Source organism: Leptonychotes weddellii, chromosome 2 (genome assembly GCF_054177405.1).
Source record: "Leptonychotes weddellii isolate Sample4059 chromosome 2, ASM5417740v2, whole genome shotgun sequence".
Classification (NCBI taxonomy): domain Eukaryota; kingdom Metazoa; phylum Chordata; class Mammalia; order Carnivora; family Phocidae; genus Leptonychotes; species Leptonychotes weddellii.
The window spans coordinates 118,746,745-118,770,589 of NC_138370.1; the positions used below are offsets into that span (position 1 = coordinate 118,746,745).

A 23,845-nucleotide genomic window follows, 5' to 3' on the forward strand; every position below is an offset into this window, starting at 1 on the left:
GACCTTACTGATATGAGGAATTCTTAATCTCAGGAAACAAACTGAGTGTTGCTGGAGTGGTGGGGGGTGGGAGGGATGGGGTGGCTGGGTGACAGACATTGGGGAGGGTATGTGCTATGGTGAGTGCTGTGAATTGTGTAAGACTGATGAATCACAGACCTGTACCTCTGAAACAAATAATACATTATATGTTAAAAAAAAAAAAAAGAAGAAGAAGATAGCAGGTAGGGAAAAATGAAGGGGGGGAAATCGGAGGGGGAGACTAACCATGAGAGACTATGGACTCTGAGAAACAAACTGAGGGTTCTAGAGGGATGGGGGGATTGGTTAGCCTGGTGATGGGTATTAAAGAGGGCACGTACTGAATGGAACACTGGGTGTTACACAGAAACAATGAATCATGGAACACTACATCAAAAACTAATGATGTAATGTATGGTGATTAACATAACAGAATAAAAAAAACACACACAAAAAACCAACATATATCACCATACATCATTACAGTTTTTTTTCTTGTAATGAAAACTTTTCAAGATCTACTCTCTTAGCATCTTTCAAATATGCAGTACATTATTAACTATAGTCATTATGTTGTACGTTACATCCCATGAGTTATTTTATAGTTGGAAGTTTGTACTTTTTAACCACCTTCACCCATTCTCCCCACCGACTCTGGCAACCATTAATCTGTTCTCTGTATTTGTGAGCTCTGGGTTTTATTTATTTATTTTTTTGTTTGCTTTTGTTTAGATTCCACATATAATAGTGAGATCATACAGTATTTATCTTTCTGTGTTTGACTTATTTCACTTAGCGTAATACCCTCAAGGTCCATCCATGTTGTTACAAATGGCAGGGTTTCCTTCTTTTTTATCGCTGAATAATATTACTATATATCTATATATATGACATTTTCTTTATTCATTTAGACTCTGTGATTTTGCTACTGGAACCAGCTCAGTGTGTTTGTGATGATGCTATGTGTGGAGGCAGGTCAGGCTGGCTGTGCTCAGGGATTCTGGAATTGAAGAATGACTTTTGGAAGCCTTATTGCCTGAGTTCATTAAAAGTAAATATCTCCCAGGTGGGAAGACTAGATCATGTAAAGATTTCCTCAAATTGCAGTGATTTATAGACTTAATACAAGAGCAATTAAAATCTGATTGGGATAGAGAAAAGAGTTTATCTGAATAAATAGAATTTACAAAGGAGATTCTGTAGAAGTACATTTGAGAGTCTATTTCTATCAGATTTTAAAGCAAAAAGAGCTATAATAGTTAAAATATTTTAGTACTCATCCACAGATTGAGAAATACATTATTCTTTTGTGGTTTTATGTATGTGTGTATATTTCATATGATGCATATGTAAAAAATGCCTATAAGTAGTATCATCCTGCTGTTAGTCTTCGCTGGAACTAGGGGTGGAAAAGCCTTAAATATGCCTTTCCCTGTCCCTTCCCCAGGGACAGCAGGAAAAGAAACTGGATTATCCTGAAAGAAAGGCATTGGGAAGTATTTCACAAAACCTTGGCCCTTTCACATAAAAATTTTTTTAACTGTATGATTCCAGAGATAACATAAAAACAGTGGCAAAGGGCAGATTTTTTTCCCCCTATAAATATTGTTGAAATGACTAGTTAGCAATTTGGAGGAAAAATCAGTCTAAACCATCTAATAAGATAAATACCAAGTGAAAAGCATAAAGATCAAAGCATAGTCCCGCATGAAGAAAACAATTTCAAGATTTATCATACTCTAGAGGGGATATACTTCATAATGCTTGGGGTTTAGGCAGGGCTTAATGGTGACTTCATAGCCCATGAAGGCCTATAGTAATTGTAGTGATTCTGTCCAGCACCGTGTCCCTAAGAGCATCTGGCACAGAGTAGGTTCAGTAACTACTTGTAGAATGTGGGGATGCATGGATGTTTGAGTGAATGTGTAGACTCTTCGGTCTGATAAGCTGTGAGGGTTCTCTGTTCTTGTTCATGCTTTGGCTCCCTGAACCCTGGAGAGAAGAAATTGAAAAGACCTCCCAGGGCCCTCAGGCACCATTTCTGACACTTGAGGGCTGTGGTATTCTTTATGTTCAGTGGGATGAAGGTACAGACAAGGATGAGAGCCTGGAACCATAGAGAAAAAATAAAGCTCTTTCAAGGATGTAGGATGGGGGATGGGTTGATGGGGACAGGAGGTGAATTTCTAAATGCTCTTTAAGTAATCACAATCCTCTCTTGTGGTGGCAAATAAAATGATGGCCTCTCCTGCACCATGTCACTTTCTCTAGCTACAAAGTAGCTAATAGAGAGTTGCAAACTGAAAAAGGAGTTCCTTCTTTTGGAGTTTTGTTAATTTTATAACTGCTAGATTACCGGGATCAATAGACCAGCTGCACTATAGTAATGGCTTGTTTACTTGTCTGACTTCCTTCCCGAAGGCTGGCCTTTGTCTGATTCACCACTGTATCCTCAGCATTAAGCCTATGCCTGTTTTAGAACAGAAACTTGAAAACGTGTCAAATGAATGAATAAGTGCCTACTGTGTGCTTTCAGGGAGCTGTAAATGAAGACCTGTAAGACACAACCCTTGCCTTGGAATTTATCATGTGAAAATATCTGGTCTTTATTAGTGTTTTCCTTGTGGCATTGCGTTTTTAGAGAATGTTCAGTATTAGGCTTCTACACGTTAATTAGCTTTGGAGACATACGGATCCAGAATATATTATTGTCATTTGTCTCGGCCTTACTCGTTCACTGAGTTCATCGTTGTTTTATCTTGAGCACAGCTCCTTTTTCCCTTCTCTACTGTAGAGTTATTAATAGTAATCGGAGCTTCCCAGCGTCAGTCAGCAGCATGCCTGAAAGGGATGTTCAAAAGAGATAGGAAGGATTCATCTCCCAAGTAATTTGTATGCCAGGGAGTACCACTCCTTAGAAATCCTGTTCTTTGTAGCTGACATGGTTCACGAGAGGGCTGGCGTGGAGCAGTGAGCCACGGCAAACAGGGTAGACAGGAAGAAACTGGAGCATACAGCTACAGCCCTTCTCCCCTACCCCGGGGCTGAACAGGTGCTAAGGGGCCAGGTAGAGGCAAGAGCTCTCTGTGGGAAGAAAGAACAAGGCAGGTAGGCAGACCAGAGCACCCAGGTGGAGATAAGGCAGTCCTGGAAGAGGGTCTAAATGCAGAAAGCAGACAGCAAAGCGTGTGGGAGATGATTAAATGTCGTGGTTGAGAAGGGCGGCTTTTGAAAGCAACCCAGGTGTCCAACAATGGATGAATGGATAAGCAAAATGCGGTGTATGCATACAGCAGAATATTACTCAGCCTTAAAAAGGAAGGCAGTCCTGACATGTGCCGCCGCATAGATGAACCCCGCCGACATTATGGCAAACGAGATGAGGCGGTCACAAAAGGACGGATGCTGCATGACTCCACTTATATGAGGTTCCTAGATCAGTCAAATTCAGAGACAGAGTAGAATGATGGTTGCCAGGGGCTGGGGGGAGTGGGGAATGGGGAGTTGTTTAATGGGGACAGAGTTTCAGATTTGCAAGATGAAAAGTTCCGGAGACTGGTTGAGTAACAGTGTGAATGCAGTTACCATTACTGAACTGTACACTTAAAAATGGGTGATATGGTCAATTTTATGTTATGTGTATTTTGCCACAATTGAAAATTAAAAAAAAAAAATCAGAGATGATGTGAAAGGAAAAGAGAAAGGCATCTTTGAAGACAGGCTGGTCTGAGTTCAAATCCTGGCACAGACACTGACCAGATGGGTGTCTTTGGCAAATCAGGTAACCTCTTTGAGCTTTGGTTTTCTTTCTAATATGGGAGTGACAATTATAGTACCTATACTCTTGGCTTTTTGTGAGGATTAAGTGAGATACTGTATGTAAAGCTCACGGCACTTAGAAGAGCACAGTAGTGTGAGTTTTCACCACGATTGTCGGGAGAATACGTAACACTTCCAAATATGCAAGCAGGTGGCTCGCCTTAGGATGTCTGTGTGCATTCTAAGGTCATAGAGTTCCAGATATCCAGCTTCAGATTAAGGGACATGACCTCATTGTGTAGTGGGGCCTGTAAAGAGCAAGGTATAGCCTCATGCCAGCGTCAGCAAGTGTTTATGGAGTACATGCAAGTAGCCAGGCGCTGCTTAAAGCATAGGAATACAAAGATGTGATCCTGCGCATAGTATGGTGGATATGTTGTTATTGAGGTGAGAATCCAGTTATTTGAATTGGGATACAGGATAGGGACTTAGTATTAGGTGTATTTCTGATGCCCAGTCAGTCATTAGAATTATGGCACACAATATAAGAATTGGATTAACAGCTAGAGTAACTCTATGTATTATAAAGACTTTTCCAATTGCCAGCGACAGAAATCCCAACTCAACCTAGCTTGAGCATAAAATTTAATTGATTGCTTTACAAATGAAAAGGTAGTAGTATACATGACTTAAGGCATGGTTGGACCCAGATGTTCTAATGATGTTGGAAATCTGTCTCTGGGCAACTCTTGACTCTGCTTTCCCCTGTATTGCTGTCATCCTTAGACAGTTCTCCGTGATGGTAGTGATATAGCCACTAAGCCTCCTTGGTTTATATTCTATCAACTTAACGCTCCTTCTTCCTCTTTCTTTTCCTCCCCCCCCTTCTTTTCCTCTCTCTTCCTGAACTGTTTCATCCAAAAAGCCAGTAAGTGGAATTTAGCAAGCTAGGGGTCTTTGCTGGGGGCAGGGGTGGGAAGCTGTGGTGGCACAGAGCAGAGTGTTCGAGCCCATTGGGGGTGAGAAGGGTGTCCACGTGGGAGTGATGAATCCCATTTGGGGTAAGGAGGGCATTCCAGCAGCAGGGTGGGCTTTGCAGGGCATCAGAGTCCAAGGTGGGGGGTAACCAGAGCATCCAGGGAGAAGGGCTGCTCAGTGTATTGTGTCAAAGCCTGTGTGAGGTGAGGAGAGTATTCATCCAGTACAGGTTGTTGGAGACCAGGCAGGATGAGGAGAATGTCCACAGTGGAGGGCCTGGCACGGAGCGCAAGTGGGGTGAGGAGGGTGCCCATGAAAGAAGATATCTCAGAACGAGGTGTCAGAGCCTGAAAAAGGTGAGGAGGCTCTTCCTGTGGGGTGGAGGGCTTGGGAAGAGGTGTCCGAGCCCAGACGTGGTATGGAGGGCTTTCACAGGGGAGCCAGGTTCTCAGTGTGAGAGATATGTGTTACAGATAGGCAAGGGAGAAAAATAAAAGCAACCCTGTCAGACTGGATTGGGATTTGACTGTTGCTGTCTTTCTCTATGATAAGTAGGTAGTTATAGATAGATAGATGGAGAAATAAATATAAATGTAAATGTGTATGTATACGCAGTAGTGGTGTGTGTGTATGTATATACGTATATGTATTTTTATCAGTATCTACCTACCCACCCACCTACCTACCTACTTATGTTTCTAGATACCGTTCTTCACTAAAAGAAGCCTGGGGAAATGGATGATTGTGGGGCTGGGGCAGGGAAGGCACAAGATGAGCCTGGAATATTTTGTACATGAAAGCAAGGAAGGGCTAGAGAATGAGAGGGATCTGCCAGAAGGACTCAGGGGCAGTGTAAAGGGCTCCCCCTGGCCACACATGGGACGATGTGAGCTTCAAAATAAACAAGGATAATAACAGGTTAATGCCCACTAAATTAAACCAGGGAACCATGAGTTCCAAGTGACACAAACTGAAAGTTGATGACTATGAAGAATGGATATATGTGTGGTTTCAGTGCAAAATACTAATTACAGAGAGAAAGGAATGGGGGGTGATATCTGCTAACAAAAGACTGAAGTGCTGATGCTGGAGATGTCCCACAGTCCCTCCAGATCCACTCTCTACTTTCTTCTTCCTGCTATTCACCGGAAGGCTGATCTCTACAGACCCTCACTCCCTTGTGTTCTGGTTTCCACTTGGGTTTGCAATGATCAGCGGCAGCAGGTGATGGGAAGGTGAAGGGCTAAGTTGTCTGGCTCCTTGCTGGCTGGGCTGCAGTCTGGCAGTGGTGGGCTTCAGCACAGCCCTCTCTGATGTCTGCAGCTCTCCCTGATGGTGCAAAACCCTCCCCTGGGCCGTGTGGGGCCAGTGGTGATAATCACTTGCTACTGCTGTTAGCCTGGAGTGAGTCCCCATCCCTTACTAGTTTCCCTTAATCCTGTCTACACCTCTGTACAACATCCCTTCGTTAAACCCTCTCCAGGGTGCTCCCTGTTTCCTCCCTGAGCCTGACTGATACGGGGTTATCGCACTATTAGCAGAAAGAAGGGCAAAACAGTAACGGGAGATGTCCACAGCAACTGATGCTGATCGGCCACTGCTCCCCGATTAGAACATCCAGTCATCTCCCCCACAGGCAGGATTGGGTCCACAGCTGTCAAATGACCCAAGGTGTGGAAAGAGAATAAAATCAGAGTGGCAGCTCATTGACCAGAGAGGCATTTCGTCCCAGTCTTTTACACAGATACTCCTCTAAAAAGGAAGGACTCCTTACATTTATGTTGGAGAGTCAGACACTTTTCCTCACCTTCAATTAAGGAGGTGGTAGCCCTATGTTATGAAAGTCACCGTTCAGAATGTCCTTGGCCTTTTGAATTAAACTGTCTTTGTGATTTCTTCCAAAGAGGATCGAATAAAAAAACAACCCAGAGGTCAGGGCATTATCTTCTTTCAAGACCGTGCAGTCTTTTTTTTTTTAAAGATTTTTTATTTATTTATCTGAGAGACAGAATGGGAGACAGAGAGCGTGAGAGCGGGGAGGGTCAGAGGGAGAAGCAGACTCCCCGCTGAGCAGGGAGCCCGATGTGGGACTCGATCCCGGGACTCCAGGATCATGACCTGAGCCGAAGGCAGTTACTTAACCAACTGAGCCACCCAGGTGCCCCAAGACCGTGCAGTCTTGACTGCACCATTATCACTAGAAAAATCTTAAGTGGCAAACATTCTTATTTCTGGAAACTTCCCATTTCAGCCACTTCTTCTTGTGTTGTTCTGGAAAGCAAGCACAGACGAGGACACGAAGTAGACTTTCCTCATGTCACATCAGTTCAGAGGTGTCCCTTGTTCCAGTCTCCGAACATGGGGTGACACTTCTGAGTACAGCCTGCTAAAAGAGCAGGCAAGTACTCCCATGAGTTATTGGGTTGCTAAGCACCCCATTTGCAGAGTGATCCCATTAAATTACCCTGCAGCTCCAATTACAGGAACTCAGACCAGAGTCCATATTTAAGAGTGCTCCCTTGTCAGTTTCATCCTGGGGCTTAAATTGAATTCTTAATGTTAGTAGAGCAAATTAAAACATTTCCTAATTCTGCTAGAGGTAGCAGAGGAATCATATACTGGGGCCCCCTTCCCAATGTGGGCAGGGAAAATAGGTCATATTTGCTAAGAAGGGTCACTTAAATTCCCTTTTGGTTTCCATTAAAGTCCCGCATGCAATGTCCTCAGTCACAGCTGCAAACTTAGATGCCAGAGTGCTCATTTTCATAAATAGTCACATTCACCCCTCACTGTTTTCAACTTTGCAGTAACTTTCTAGAACACACTTTTAATTAACACTGACTTATCCGAGTTAAGGTCAGAATTCCAGATAGGCTAGAATAATTTGGTTGTAGAAGAAGATTCTGGATTTCTTTTATAAAGTTTTTTTCCTGCTGTTGCCTCTTTTTTAGTGTATGGGTATGTGTGTGGGGGTGGAGGGTTAGCCTTATTAGGTAGGCTATTTTCATTTAAGTGTCTTGAAGTTTACAATAAAATACCATGCAGGTGGTCCCCAAGTTAGGCACGCCTAATGTGCCTAACTTGTGAATCTGTTTTGCATTTGTAGTGCCCATTGCATAATAACCTTTCCCCAACCCACCTCACCGCAAAACTCCTCTCCTCTTCTTCCCTTCTTGCCATTTGCTGGCTCCAAAGAACAATCCTGGGGTTCTTGGCCACTGATGCCAGCTCAAGTACGACTTGGGTAAATTTCTGATCTACCACGTCTTTTCCATGACATCCTTTCTTCCTCTTGAAGCAATTACTCATGCAATACAGTTTCTGTGTGTCCTGTGATTTTCATTGCTCTGAACTCTGCTAATGCTTTCTCAGGCAATTTTCTCATATAAATGGTATAGTGTTTAAGACCATGAATCAGACAGACAAGTTCAGGAGTTGGTTCTACCACATATCAGCAATATGACTTTGCTTTCTATGCCTCAGTCTTCTGACCTATAAAATTGAGATAATAATATAATTATACTTATTTCTTAGCCCTGTTATGAGTATCTTGTAAAACATAAGTTGGACAGTATGGTGGGGACACATTGTAAGTGCTCAAAAACGTGATTTGTTGCTGTGTGTTATTATTTTTATTTTAGTTTCTTCTTTATTTTTCTTTCTTGCTCTATTCTCTCTTTTCTGATTTTTACTCAGGTGTTTGAGAAAAACAAGTTTTTCCCCCTTTTGATTATCTCCCCCCATTTCTGTGTTTTTCAAGCTGGGGCACAGGCAACAACAAGCAGTAGTCCTTAGCGAGGGCTGGCCTGGGTGAACTCTACTTTGTTCTTCTGCTTCTTCACCACTTACTAGTCCTGAGTGAGCCCCATTCATAGCTGCTGAAGATCAGAGAAATGCCGGGGATGCACTTAAATCAAGAAAAGTGAAACAATCTGCTTGGGTGGGGAGGGTGAGGGCATCAGATATATTAGCAGTGAATAGCATATCTTAAAATTTCTGACAAGGCTCTTCAGAATTCTGGGATTTCTACCTTAGTCCCCATCCCCTTCAAATTAAATCTGCTTTTGGATTCATACAATTTTTCAAGATAATGTTAATGGAAAAAACAAAATAGTTTCTTAATTGATTTTATTATTTTTCTTATTTGTATAATTGTTACTATTGTGATAGTATATTTTTTTATTGAAATTGCATAGCATCTTAGTTATATTCAACATTAAATAGGCCTTTGTGTTGTAGTCTATAAAATTATTTCTATGGGGAAAATGAGTTCTAAGTCCTTAATACCTAACTAATGAAAGAAATTTTTAGAAGGTTACAAGTTTGTAAATGGAGGACCGCATGTATAGTATAAGATGTGTAATGCAGGTGATCTTTTACTAGGCCCAACCACCATTCTGTCTAGATAAGACATTTACCAGGGGAGATGCAAGAACTCATTTAATGTCAAATGAAAATGTTATTTCTCTGCAATTGGATTGGCTTTTATATTAGTCAGGGTTCTCCAGAGAAGTAGAACCAATAGGATATAAACACACACACACACACAGACAGACGGAGAGAGAGAGAGAGAGAGAGAGAGAGAGAGAGAGATTGACTTATTAAAGAAATTGGCTCATGCAGTTTTGGAATCCAAAAAATCCCACAATCTGCTATCTGCAAGATGGAAAACCAGGAAAGTTGGTGATAGAGGTCAGTTCGGGTTTGAAGGCCCAAGAACTGGTGGACCACTGGTGGAAGGTCTGAGAACCATGGCTCCAGTGTCTGAGGACACAAAAAGATGGATATCCCAGCTCACGAAAAGAGACATAATTTGTCCTTCCTTCTCCTTTTTGTTTTATTTAGGTGCCCAAAGGATTGGAAGATGCCCCCTCCCCCTCCCACTGGTGAGGGTGGATCTCTTTTCTCAGTCAACTGAATGAAATGCTAATCTCTTCTACAAACACCCACACAGATACACCCAGAAATAATATTTTACCAGCTATCTGGACATCTCCTAGCCCTGTCAAACTGACACGTAAAATTAAACATCACAACTTTTAATCAATCCCCTTTGTAAGTGGAAGTCTTATCCTTTAGCTCAGGTTTACTCTCATGACTGAGTTGAGTATGAAGGCTATAATCATGGAGGTGTATTGCATTGAATATGATATTGAAACCCAATTTCTAAATTCCTAAAAATATAAACAAACACAGAATTTGTTTGCTCATGTTTTTAAATTGGAGAGGTTGAAGAACTGTTGCAGATTTACTTTTGGACTAGCTTGAGTAATTTACCAACATTCAGCCTGTTTCCATTATCCTTGCCCACCCACTGGTTCAATCAAATTAAGAATTTTAACACCAGGCATTTAAAAGGGAAAGGAAAAAGAGATTCATGCATTTGGATTCTTCAAAGAGAAAATGAGAGAGAATTCATGCCAATTTCTGTATTTTCTTACTTCTCATCCCAAGTTACTGCTGTCCTTGGCAGGCAAGTCATCCTCAAATTGTAGATTGTGTACCATATATCTATTTGAATTCCCTGGGGTGCTCATTAACATGCACAGTCCTGGGGGCCACCCAGACTTTCTGAGTTGGAATTTCTGGAGTTGGGGTTTGGCAAATTGCATGGTTAACAGTCCCCAAAATGGTCTGTATGAACTCTGAGGTTTGAGAACCACTGATGCAGACATTCTGCCTTAGGATGTATATGGTTGACAATGAATGTGATGTTAATGACCCCTTTTGAGTCAGGATTTGGTTTTGCTGGACCTCCATTTTTTAGATTTTTGTCATCTTCCTTGTCTTTACATGGTTTGCTCTGTTCATGAGTGTTGTCTGTGTCTTAATCTATTCTTCTTATAAGTACCTCAGTCATATAGGATTAGGGCCCACCCACTGAACGTCATTTTATCTGATTTACCTCTTTAAAGGCCCTGTCTCCAAATACAGTCACATTCTAAGGCACTGAGAGTTGGGACTTCAACATGTGAATTTGGAGGGAGGCAATTCAGCCCATAATAGTCTAGATGGATTTCAAAACACTATATAAATAAGTGTAAGATGAACACTACCGATTTATGATCAAGTTCCCTCCCCATTCTGGCTCCTGGCCATTGGAAGGAAGCTTATTCCTGATTAGTCTCTATGTCTCCCTCCTCTAAGGCAGCAGGAAGAAGGTAGGGACAATGACAACTTGCTTTTCCTTGGCTCTCTTCCTCTGAAGCTCCATTTCTTGGACTGTAGGAGAGTCTAATTACTATGGACTCAGCTGCTTTAACGACTAAGAATGGTGGTTTTTGAAGGAAATATGAAGCCAAAAGTCTCTTCCTAAGTAATTCTAAGATGGCCTTTCCTTTTATTTTTTTTTTAACTGGACGACATCTGCACGGATCGTGCAAGAGCAGTGGTGGCTGAAACTGTGGGTGCCTCAGCAGGAATTAAGGCAGCGGCACCAAGCTGTACCTGTAGCCATTATATGACTGCCCCACTGTGCATTTGCACCGAAGGAAAGAAAATGCCAGTTCCCCTTAAAAATGCCCTTGCTGGTAAAAATGATTAGGTTTGCTAAATTTCAACCTTTGAGTATCCCTTTTTTTAGTAATATAGATGACAAATGGGAGGTATGCATAAAAGCACTTCTGCACACAAACTTGTGGTGGCTATTTTGAAGAAAAGCAGGATTATAAGATTGAATTGTGAGCCAAATTAGCCTCTTTTTTTTACCCCCATGAAATACCATTTTAACTTCAAAGAACAAGTGATAGATGAACTGTGGTTATTCAGACTCATGTAGCTGGCAGACGTGTTCACAGAAATGAATGAAGTGAGCCTGTCACTTTGTGAAAAGCGACTGACAGTGTTTGATGCCCATGATAGAATTCAAGCTTTCAAGTGAAAATTGGAATTTTGGAAAACTTCTGTTACTGTGAACATGATAGCTTACCAACATTTGAAGATTTTTCTAGTGAGGTTGGTGATTAACAAATGTGATTTTTTTTCATATTATGTAATGAAATGTGTCAATATTTGGGAATCCAGCATAATTCATGGAACCACTATTTGCCAAATGACCAATGCATGATGCTACAAAATCATGTGTGTGTGTGTGGGGGGGAAGATCTATTCAAAGTGTGAGATAGACCAACACATTTTTATGTAGCAGTTTATTATGATTTCAGATTCTCATTGCAACCAACATTTAAGAAACTCTAATTGTCAAGTTTTGCCATATTATCAGAGAAGAACATTCACAATTATCTGAAAGGATTATTACAAATGCTCTTTCCCTTTTCAACCACATATCTAAGTGAGGCTGAATTTTCTTTATTTACTTCAACCAAAATATATCGAAGTAGATTAAATGCAGAGGCAAATATGAGGATCTAGCTGTCTTCTATATAAACTAAACATTAGAGATTTGCAAAAATATAAAAACATGCCATTTTCTGACTTATTTTTTGTGTTTAGGGATATATATGAAAAACATAAATGTATTTTATGTAGCATGGAATGGGTTTGTCATTGCTATTTTAAAATGAATTGATAAATACCTATTTAGAAAAATTTCTCAGTTCCAATTTTTTTTTTTAAAGATTTTATTTATTTATTTGACAGAGAGCGACACAGCGAGAGAGGGAACACAAGCAGGGGGAGTGGGAGAGGGAGAAGCAGGCTTCCCGCAGAGCAGGGAGCCCGATGCGGGACTCGATCCCAGGACCCTGGGATCATGACCTGAGCCGAAGGCAGTCGCTTAACCAACTGAGCCACCCAGGCGCCCCCAATTTCTAATACAATGTATACCTATGCATATAACCCAATTAAAAAAGGCTTTTTGGGAGCCCCAGTAATTTTTAAGAGTGTATAGGGATCCTGAGATCCAATAGTTTGAGGATACCGAATTAGACATTTTTCTAGCTATGTTGTGGTAATTGGTTTAGAGTTAACTTTGATTCATGGTACACTTGGAAACAAATATATTCACTATCTGAATGCTAAACATGGCTTGACTTTTGCTTTTTTCTCCTTGGGAGAAAAATCATATTGGTATTCTATACCAAACTATGCTCATGCATAGAGTAATCCCTGTTTTACCTTTCCTAGTTCCAAATAAGGTTAGATAATCATGAACAAATTGGAAAACAAAAAGCCTTCTATAAAAACTAATGTTTTTGAGAGCTTTGTTTCAGTCTAATGAAGATGTATTGAAATTAGCAGAGATTAAATTCTGCCCTTTAGAAATGCAGTGGGAAATCTTGCCATAAATGTGCTTTTTTCCTCATTCTGCTCCTGTTTTGTCTTTTTCCATTTTACAGAGCCTTTGTTTCCCTCTTCTTCTCATCTTTCTTTCAGACCTTTTCTTTTATTCATTTCTCCCCCTTTTCCCTCTGTCTTATTATAGCTGGAGGTAATTTCTCCTGTGCTGCAGTGTGTGGTTTCTGCGGTGTCCTCTAAGAAAGCTGCTGAATCAGTAAGTATGAGCAAGGCGTTGACAAAGCGTAGGTGCGTCTTTACATTCTCAGCTCTAGGACTTCAGCAGTCTTCTGTTCCGTATGTAAAATTCAACACTGGAGTCTATGCTGTGCTTCCCATTCTTAGATTTCTGGAGGCTGTGAAGGAAAGATAGGGAAAAGGATTTTAACTTAAGACTTCCGCCTTCTAGAAGAAATGACTTCAAAATAGGTCCTACTCTATACTGTGTTCTTCATAGATTTCTTTCTCATTTTTCCTCTAGTCCAAAAGTCACTCCCGAGTTGGCCTGAAATCAAGCACGAAGCAAAAGGTATGTTTTCTTCCCCTCTACATTGTTCCTTTAAAATATCATTATTTTGGCGGATGCTTTTATTTTTTTCAAAGAGAATGACTTGTTTTGGGAAGGTAAGGATACTCCCAGAAATAAGGCATTTTGGGATTTTCATTTACTTTGTTTCTACAATAGCAAAACTGAAATGGGAGAAGAAATCCTTGAAATGAAATGGAATGAGAGAGATTCTGGAAACCCAGTGACAGAAGCTGAGAATTTCCCAGGGCTTACAAGCAATTCTGAAAGCAAGGTCAGAAGATAATGTACCAGATTCAGTGCTCATATTTTTTAAGCCCTTTACTTTTTAAGTAAAGGAATTTGCTTCTATCTCAGTTCCTGTTTTCACTAAACTTTATTCTCTCAGGATCTGCTATGGAGAATGACCCTCACCTATGACCCATGGTGAATTGGCTAAAACATGAGTTCTGAGTTAGAATTGGTTTCAATTCCTGGTTCTGTTACTTTACTAGCTATGTGACCTTGGACATATTTGTACCAAGAAGATGACTGTACCTACTAGAGTAGTATATTTTAAGGATAAAATGGGATGAGATAACATTTGTGACAACACTTATATCCTAATGCCTAGCACAAAATAGGCACTTCATTTTTAAAATCCTATATTATTTGATTGGTCCTTTAGATACACAGAACGGTAGAAAATTTGAAATTCCAAAATCTTAATCCCCAGATAGACACAGACACATACACACACATTTACATATATTTAAATTATGTTAATTCCTGGTGACACATAGGGCAGTGATATAAATAGATTTATTAGAATTTGGAGAAGCTCCTGTTAAAAAATTCTTCTTCTTTTTTTTTTTTTAAAGATTTTATTTATTTATTTGACAGAGAGAGACACAGCAAGAGAGGAAACACAAGCAGGGGGAGTGGGAGAGGGAGAAGCAGGCTTCCCGCTGAGGAGGGAGCCCAATGCGGGGCTCGATCCCAGGACCCTGGGACCATGACCTGAACCGAGGGCAGACGCTTAATGACTGAGCCACCCAGGCGCCCCCCAAAATTATTATTCTAATGTCGATGTTTGAGCCTGTTGGAGTAGTTGCCTAACCTTTTAGGATAATGGACGTATTAACTAGGAATACCTTTCTTGATGTCAATTGTTAGAGAAAAAAACACTTCAAGAATGCAAAGCATCTAAGAGGTGCTTAAGGAGATTAAAAGAGGTAACATCTGTGAAAGCTCTAAGCCCAGTGCCTAAGAACATAGGAGCTATTTTTATTAGCGGAACATCATATTGTTTGGGAAGAAGATGGGCAGACACGGGTTCCAGCCCCGCTTCAAACTTACCAGCTCATAACAGCGAACACCCGTAGAGCAAACACTGCTCCAGGAACAGTTATGAGCACTTATTTATTTATTTTATTTTTTTAAAAAGATTTTTATTTACTTGACAGAGAGAGAGGGAGAGAGCAAGCACAAGCAGGGGGAGCAGCAGAGGGAGAGGGAGAAGCAGGCTTCCCGTTGAGCAGGGAGCCCGATGTGGGGCCCAATCCCAGGACCCCGGGATCATGACCTGAGCCGAAGGCAGATGCTTAACCGACTGAGCCATCCAGGCGCCCCTATGAGCACTTATTTAATCCTCTCCCATCTAGGGTGAGGCAGGGTCAGAAATGAAACCCAGCCAACCTGGCTCCAAAGTTTATGCTCTTAACCTCTTGAACAAGTGACCAGACACAGGGACTGAGTGGGAGAGGCTGGGAGGCAGCAGTGCTGGGAAGTTCCTAGGCACCTGGCGGGAGGTCGTAAGATGTTTGTGTGCAGGGATGTGAGACTTAAGGGCTCCAGGCCGGGTGCTCTCATGCTCTATGGGCCCTTTTGCTCTTGCATGGTCGATAGATTCGGAGACAGGACCTGGTACAGGCAGGGCCTTAGAGCCTTAGAAATCGCTAACCGAGAAAGGATCAGGACCCTCCCGTGTAAATCAGGCTGTTTTTATGCTTTATTTCCTCTCTGTGTTTACTTTCTGTTTGCTTAAAAGTGCCAAGTATCCTGGTATCCCCAAAGAACTTATATATGAGTTTTGGTCAGAACTTTAAGGGGAAGCTGACCTGCAGGCTAGCATGGTAGCCGTTCATTTGGCAAATGAATATTCTATTGCCCCAGTGTAGAATTTCAGTGAGCGTGTCTGAAATAAATAGATAGCTCTTTTGTCCCCTTTCCACAAAACTTACCTTCTACTCCCCAAGTATCTTTTCAAGATTCATAACCATATTGGTAGTAAAAATAACATAAAATCAATGTTCTGGTTGCTTTGCAAATATTCAGTGGTTGCACTGTTTTCATTCGATTTTATTTATTTATTTATTTTTAAATATTTTATTAATTTATTTGACAGAGAGAGATAGCGAGAGCAGGAACACAAGCAGGGGGAGTGGGAGCAGGAGAAGCAGGCTTCCTGCTGGGCAGGGAGCCTGATGTGGGGCTTGATCCCAGGACCCCGGGATCATGACCTGAGCCGAAGGCAGACGCTTAACGACTAAGCCACCCAGGTGCCCCTTCATTCGATTTTAATCAGAAAGAAAATTGAACTGCCAAAGCCTACAGTAACGGAGTGTTTTAAGTATTCTGTCTCCTGCCCAAACATTTCTCTGGTGTTCAGAGATCTTAAGTTTACAACGTATATCCTTTCTTCTATTAAAACCATCTTTTCAGATCTGATAAATAAATTCACAGTAAGTTACACTTGAATTATATGGCTTAAAGTCTAATCTCTCCTAAGAGTGTTTGCATTTTAATAGGTGACAGAGCTAATGAAAGGGTGGAATTTCTGGCATTAGCAAGCAGGGGACAATTTTGGGTTGGTAGAAAGATCTTATCCTTTCTCCTAAAATGATATCGTTTACCTGTAAGATCGATTCTGGAGGAAATATTAACTGATTAGATGACCTAGGGTCACGAATGTATCTAGTGGGTAGGGAGTCAGGGCTCCAATTTGAAGCACCGAGGTTGGCATTTTGCTACTCAGCCCATGATCATCTCCTTCCTCCCACTCCATTCCCTGCCAACTTCCTTATTAATGAGTGTAATATCCCTTTTTCCCATGCAACTATAAGCTCTCCTCCAAACAAAAATTGTGTTTTGTTAATATTTGTGCCTTTCCTCTACCCCCTTCTTTGTGGCACCTAATATATGAGAGCTTCCTAAATGTTGAAAAGTGTATTGAAAAAACAGCCCATACTCTAAAACCGTATTATGGACAATAAGAGAGCCCAGTATTAGTCTCAGGTCCCTGGAGAAGTAGCTTATAGTTTTTCCTGCTAAAGACTAAAAAAGGCTCTTGCACATTTCCTGTGGTATTATTTTCATTTTCTAACTCTACCGTTAGTCTCCATCAGCAGTGTTCTTTTGCCCTTCTGCACCCTCCTTTCAATTCCCGCCCCCCATGCACAGCCTCTCCCACTATCAGCGTCCTGCCCCAGACTGGTACATCTGTTACACTGATGAACCTACACTGATGCTTCATTATCACCTGAAGTCCATAGTTTACATTAGGGTTTACTCTTGGTGTTTAACATTCTGTGGGTTTCAAACAGTGTATGACATGTATCTGCCATTATAGTATTATACCCAATAGTTTCACTGTCCTAAAAGTCCTCTGTGCTTCCCCTGTTCTAGTCTTTGCTCCCAACCTCTGGCAGCTACTGATTTTTTCAGTCTCCACTGTTTTGCCCTGTCCAGAATGTCCCATTGTTGGAATCATACAATATGTAGCCTTTTCAGACTGGCTTCTTTCACTTTATAATATGCATTTAATGTTCTTCCATGTCTTTTCATGTCCTGATAGCTTATTTGATTTTAGCGCTGAACACCAGTTGTCCATTGTCTGGATGTGCCACAGTTTGTTTATCCATTCATCTACTGAAGGACACTTGGTTGCTTCCAAGGTTTGGCAATTACGAATAAAGCTGCTATGAACATTCATGTGTGGGTTTTTGCATGAACAAATTGTCTTCCATTCATTTGGATAAATACTGAGGAGTGTGATTGCTGGATCAGTTTTTCTTTTTTCTTTTCTTCCTCCCAAATGACTCACAGCCTTTGCTTGATTGTCTTCAAATTTCTATATCAATTTGTGTGTTTTCTCAAGTGTCCTTCCTGTTCTTGGCTGTGTATTTCCTGCATGGAGCCTCCTGAGTCCCTGAGAATGATCTGTGTTCCACTTGGAAGAATGTAAGGAAAGAGACACACTATGTAACAATAGTACAAAGAAGTTTTTAATGGAACAGCTAGATTTGGGCAAGTTAAGAAGTAAAAACCAGAAGATGAGCGTCTAAGAGTTAAAATTCTGTCTGCTCATGTGTTTCTGCTGGCATCAGAGAGAGTCATTTGGGCCCTTTACATAGCTGTGAGGATCTGAACAATGAATCTAGCTTAAGGGACATTAAAAGTCACTGCTTTCTAGTAGTGGCAATTCCCCTTGAAGGTCCTGGCAGGAGATGGAAAGGAAATCAGACTCCTTGAAGTGGAGTCCATATTATCTTTCATCTGTGTTATCTTTTCATGGCCTATGAAAGATGCCCAGTGGCTTTCTGGAAGATGCAGCCCAAATGAAAAATGACAAAACAAGCAAGATGAATTTAAAAGAGATGGAGATCATCTCTACAGAGTACAACAATAGGGATTCTAAGAGAGCCTACTATTTTTTGCAGAAAAACAAAAACAAAAGTAAAAGACACCTGAATTAGCATTTCTATGTTTTGCTTTTTAAAAATGCTATTTTACTTTTCTAGAAAGAGGGAAGTTTTTCAGACAAATATTGTTCAAAGGATCAATGGCTGTGAATCACACACACTGACAGTAACTTTTACAGTTATCTCATTTCTGAATTGTATCCTTAAAAGACCCGGAAGGACAAACTGGGCATTTCAGCAATGTAGGTCAAATTCTATTGCCATGAGCTCCAGGGGACTGTCTGTCCCATGCTTTTTCCCCCTCTTGGACTTGTGTTATATTGAATAGTATTTGGAAAATAGGAGCCTTAGGCTGTGGCTCTGAAAGTGTGTCATGGACTTTTAATGTGATGGCATTTATTAAATGGGTATTAGAATCATTTCACTTTTCATCTTATTCCTTTCCCCCCCCCGCCTTGCCTTGGTTGAGAGCAATCTAAGTCTAACCAAAGTTTGTAGTTCCTCCATGTCTCAGTCCTCTGTGGCTCAGGCCAAAGGTCTCCTTCATTCCTGTCTTGTCTCCCTTAATTTTCCAATACCCTGAGACATTCCAAAGATAGAATGCATGCTCAGACTTGCTAAAGTTACAGCCTAGTATCTCTAACTCAAAAGAGTTGGCTTTAAGGGTGGTTTAGGCCTATAATTTTAAGCATTCATTTAATCAAAGAACAAATGTATTTGTATAAATGCTATGGGAGATGAGGCCTGACCTGGATTGCTCAAAGCCTCTGCCATATATTTCTGGAGCAAATGAGAAATAATAATGCCTCCAAGTACAGCTCTCCTTGTTAAATGTTAAATATGGTCACTGCCCAATTCCTCTGTGGTTCTCTGAATTTCAGTAGGTCTCTTCAAGCTGGTCCTCTAATGGGCTTTTCTAGCCTGAATTCAACCCAGTGTTTCAGGATGACAGTCTCTCTACAAGGGACTACCAATGAGCTTAAACCTGGAAGCAGGAGGAGACTATGTGGGGGTTATACTGGGAAATGTCACAAAGGGTCCATAAAGCAATCCAAATGCAATGCAATTTCTTCTCTTAATTGAAGGGAATATGACCTCTGAAAAATTCATGGCACTTCATCTCAGAATTGGTCTGGATACCCTTGTGTCCAGACTGTTCTGAAGTAAAAACTTTGATTTTGTATCCACAGCTTTCTCTAAGTGGTCTTTTATTTTAGATTAACTGAAACAAAGAAGGTATTTTGATTTGTATAAATTTAAAATCTTCCATGGTCCAGAAATGCTCTAGATAGGATTTCAGAAGGAAAAAATGAAGATGTATCTATTTTTCCTCTTTTCTTATAACAAAGACAATTCTCTATGCAGAGATTGGGTATTCACAGTTCTGTATGTTTTGTTTTATCCATTTAAGTGATTTTTTTTATTTGAGCATAGTTAGCACACAATGTTACATTAGTTTCAGGTGTACAACTCAGGGATCTGACAAGTTTATTTATTTATTTTTATTTATTTATTTATTTTTTTAAAGATTTATTTATTTATTTGAGAGAGTGAGAATGAGAGAGAGAGCACATGAGAGGGGGGAGGGTCAGAGGGAGAAGCAGGCTCCCTGCCGAGCAGGGAGCCCGATGCGGGACTCGATCCCGGGACTCCAGGATCATGACCTGAGCCGAAGGCAGTCGCCCAACCAACTGAGCCACCCAGGCACCCCTGATCTGACAAGTTTATACATGGTGCTGTGTTCACCACAAGTGTAGCTACCATCTGTACCATTACATTGCTATTACAATGTTATTTACTGTATTCCTTATGTTCTGCTTTTTATTCCCATGACTTATTCATTCCAAAACTGGACTCCTGTACCTCCCACTCCCCTTCACCCATTTTTCTCAACCCTCTACCCACCTCACCTCTGGAAACCATCAGTTTTTTTCTCTGTATTTATAGCTCTGATTCTGCTTTTTGTTTGCTTATTCATTTTTTTTAAGATTCCATTTGTGAGTGGAATCATATGGTATTTGTCTTTCTCGATCTGACTTATTTCACTTAGCATTATACCCTCTAGGTCCATCATGTTTTGTCTGGGAAACTCTCTCCTTCAAATCTGAATGATAACCTTCCGAGTATGTTCGGTTGTAGGTTTTCCCCTTTCAGCACTTTGAATATATCATGCCACTCTCTTCTGGCTTGCAAAGTTTCTGCTAAAAAGTCACCTGGTAGCCTTATAGGTTTTCCCTTCTAGGTAACTTTTTGTCTTTTGATGCTTTTAAGATTCTCCCTTTATCTTAATCTTTGACATTTTAATTCTTATGTGCCGTGGTGTACCAGCTTGGGTTTATCCTGTTTGGAACTCTCTGTGCTTCTTGGACTTGGACGTCTATTTTCCTTCCTAGGTTAGGGAGGTTTTCAGTTATTTTTTCATCAAATAAATTTCCTACACATCTCTCTCTCCTTATTCTGGGACCCCTATAATGCAAATGTTTGTTTGCTTGATGTTGTTCAAGAGATCTCTTAATCTAGCCTCATCTTAAAAAATTCTTTTCTCTTTTTGCTGTTCAGCTTGTGTGCTTTCCATTACCCTGTCTTCCAGATCATTGATATGTTCTTCTGAATCCTCTAATCTACTGTTGATTCCCTCTAGTGTTGTTTTTTAATTTCAGTTATTGTATTCTTCAACTCTGATTCTTTTTTTTTTAGTATTTTCTATCTCTTTATTGACATTCTCACTGAGTTCTTTCATTCTTTTCTCCAGCCCAGTGAGTATCTTTATGATCATTACTTTAAATTCTTTATCAGGCATATTGCTTATCTCTGTTTCATTTCATTCTTTTACTGAGGTTTTCTTCTTTCTTTTGGTTCATAGTCTTCTGTCTCCTCATTTTGCTTGATTTTCTGTGTTTGTTTCTATGGGTTAGGCAAAACTGCTACTTCTCCTCAAGTTGAAGGAATGGTCTTACATATGGTGACCCCTATGCAGACTGTGGTTGCTTGGTGACTTGCTGGCTGGCTGGAGCTTGGCTGTATTTGCTAGTTACTTTTTTAAACCATGACTTTTTACAGGGAGAATAAAGAAAAAAAATAATAAAAGTAAAAAGATAATAAAAGAAGAAAAAAAGAGAACAAGAAAGAAAAGAACAAAACCAAAAAGAAAAAAAATTAAAAATTAAAAAGATAAATTAAAAAGTAAAAATAAAAAAAACCCCACAAAAAATCCCATAAAACCATGGCTTATTTCTGTGCCCCAGCACCACAGGATGGTTGGTGGGCCTTGTGCTTTGCTGAGGTTGCAAACTTTCTGTGACAATTTGACCCACAAGTTATAGCCTCAGGACCCTGCAGTTATGGCATCTGAATGCCCCCCTTATGATGGCCAGACCCTGTCCAGTCTGGGCTTTTGAGGTAGAGGCAGAGAGAGTGTTCCTGCAGTTCCTTGGCCCTTTTAAACTGACTTTTTTCTGTGCCTCAGCACGTCTAGGGCTGGGTGGGCTTGTGAATAAAATTGCAAGCTAACTGAGAGGACTAGACTCCCCTGTTATGGTGTCTGGACCCTGCTCCAGTCTAGGCTTTTTTTTTTTTTTAATATTTTATTTCTTTATTTCTTTATTAGAGAGAGAGAGAGAGAGACCATGTGTATGAGAGCTGGAAGGGAGGCAGAGGGATAGAGAGGGAGAGAGAGGATGAGAGAGAGAGAAAGAGAGAAGCAGACTTCCTGCTGAGTGCAGAGCCTGAAGCAGGGCTTGATCCCATGACCCTGAGATCATGACCTGAGGTGAAATTGAGAGTCAGACGCTTAACTGACTGAGCCACCCAGGCACCCCCTTCGGTCTAGGCTTTTAAATCAGGGTGGGAATATAAACCATGTCATTTTCCCTCTGACCTAGAGAGCTTTCCTGCAGCTCCTCCATTTCTTGGCAGAGTTTGTGTTGTCTCTTTTATGTGCTAGTTGCTATTTTAAATCCTGGGTTTTTTATCTGTGCCCAGGGACAGAGGGATCTATGCCTGGTCCCTCAATACTATCTCCCCCACTGCTGTTGGTTGCATTGGGAGTGGGGGTTCCCTTTTTTACTGTGTCTCTATCTCTCTCGCTATTCTCTTGCTGTTCTCCTTGTCTTTAGCTTGTTTAGTAGCTGTTTAGTCAGCCCTCAGTTCTTCTTCAAAAGGAATTGTTCTATTAATAGGTGTAATTTGGTGTGTTCTGCAGAGGAGGTGAGTTCAGGGTCTTTCTATGTTGCCATCTTGGACTGGAACTCCATTTGAGTGACTTTTAAAAATACTGAACCAATATTTTTAAATATGTTTTTACATAAATACCTGGATTTGGGGTTTGTTTTAAAATATTGGAATATCTGGGAAGTTAGCATGGATTTCCAAATGTCAGTAATCAACCCTAGCTGAACAACCACCTTCCTCTGAACAGGGCAGGGCACCTCCAGTTCACCACATTCCTCACTTTTCCCCATTGTCTTCCTGATACTCTCCACCTTACGCCTGTTATTGTTTTCATGGCCCTGAGAGATATTTGAGTTTTTGACCTCTATTCTATGGGATATTATACTACTTCTATTTTTGAGGCATTTTAAGTCCTTATATAGATATTTTAGCTGAGATCAACCCCAGCTGTCTTCTTATGAACACATTCTATTTAGCAAATTTATTAATTGGGGTTCAAGTTCTCTTAGTAACATGTTAGACTTTAGCAAAGAATTATTTTAAACTGGTTTTTTTTTTCAGTTTAAACAGAATTTTTTCTAATGTATTATGATATTTAAGACTTTTTGGTAAAAGATAATTCAGTTTCATAAATCTTGCATTTCCTATCAGACCCTTGACTTACAGAATAGTAGTTCTGCATTCTGTTTAAGCTAAGAATAATTATCCTTAAAAATGGAACTAAAGACAGGAATCTGATACATGAATATCCTAGCTTCCTACATAATGATGTAATTCAAAGTCCAGACATTATTCGAAACATGAATATTGCAAACAAATATATTCTCAAACATCAATAACCTGATCACAAGACAAACCAATATAGGGATAAAATAGGAGGGAGAAATACGATAGGCCACAAAAAGAGGAGTCGCAAGGAAAATCTGGACATTAAAATGCAAATGATCAGATTCTGGGAGCCTGCTGCCTGAGCTGATGGTTCCAGAATCACAGCATCACTGTCATGACCAGGTCTAGATCTAGGATGTGATGAGCAAGGTAGATACAAAGTTTAAGAAGATGCTAAAAAACTTAGTAATCATGATAAATACTTTAAGGCATGATTTAAAAAAATTTACTGCAATATTTTATAAATGAAATTAATGCCAAAAAATCGATGATGTATAAAATGATCTTGTTGGCCAATAGGCTAAAATTTGGCCAGCATTTAGGAATACTTAGCCTATGCCAGGTATGGAGCTAAGTGCTTTTCAAGCTTTTTTTTTTTTTTAATTTTATTATGTTATGTTAGTCACCATACAATACATCATCAGTTACTGATGTAGTGATCCAAGATCCATTGTTTTCGTATAACACCCAGTGCTCCATGCAGTACATGCCCTCCTTAATACCCATCACCGGGCCAACCAATCCCTCCTCCCCCCTCCCCTCTAAAACCCCGTTTGTTTCTCAGGTCCATAGTCTCTCATGGTTC

General features: G+C 40.5%; 1 protein-coding gene across 2 annotated transcripts in view; it reads left to right on the forward strand.

The window, feature by feature from the left end:
* The window catches only part of RASGEF1B (RasGEF domain family member 1B), a 520,818-nt gene that overhangs the window by 92,330 nt on the left and 404,643 nt on the right, over positions 1–23,845 (forward strand). For both annotated transcript variants that reach the window (XM_081812257.1, XM_081812259.1), the window contains exon 2: positions 13,475–13,522. In XM_081812257.1, coding sequence (XP_081668383.1) covers positions 13,475–13,522 — 48 coding nt within the window. The remainder of the gene's footprint in view (positions 1–13,474; positions 13,523–23,845) is intronic.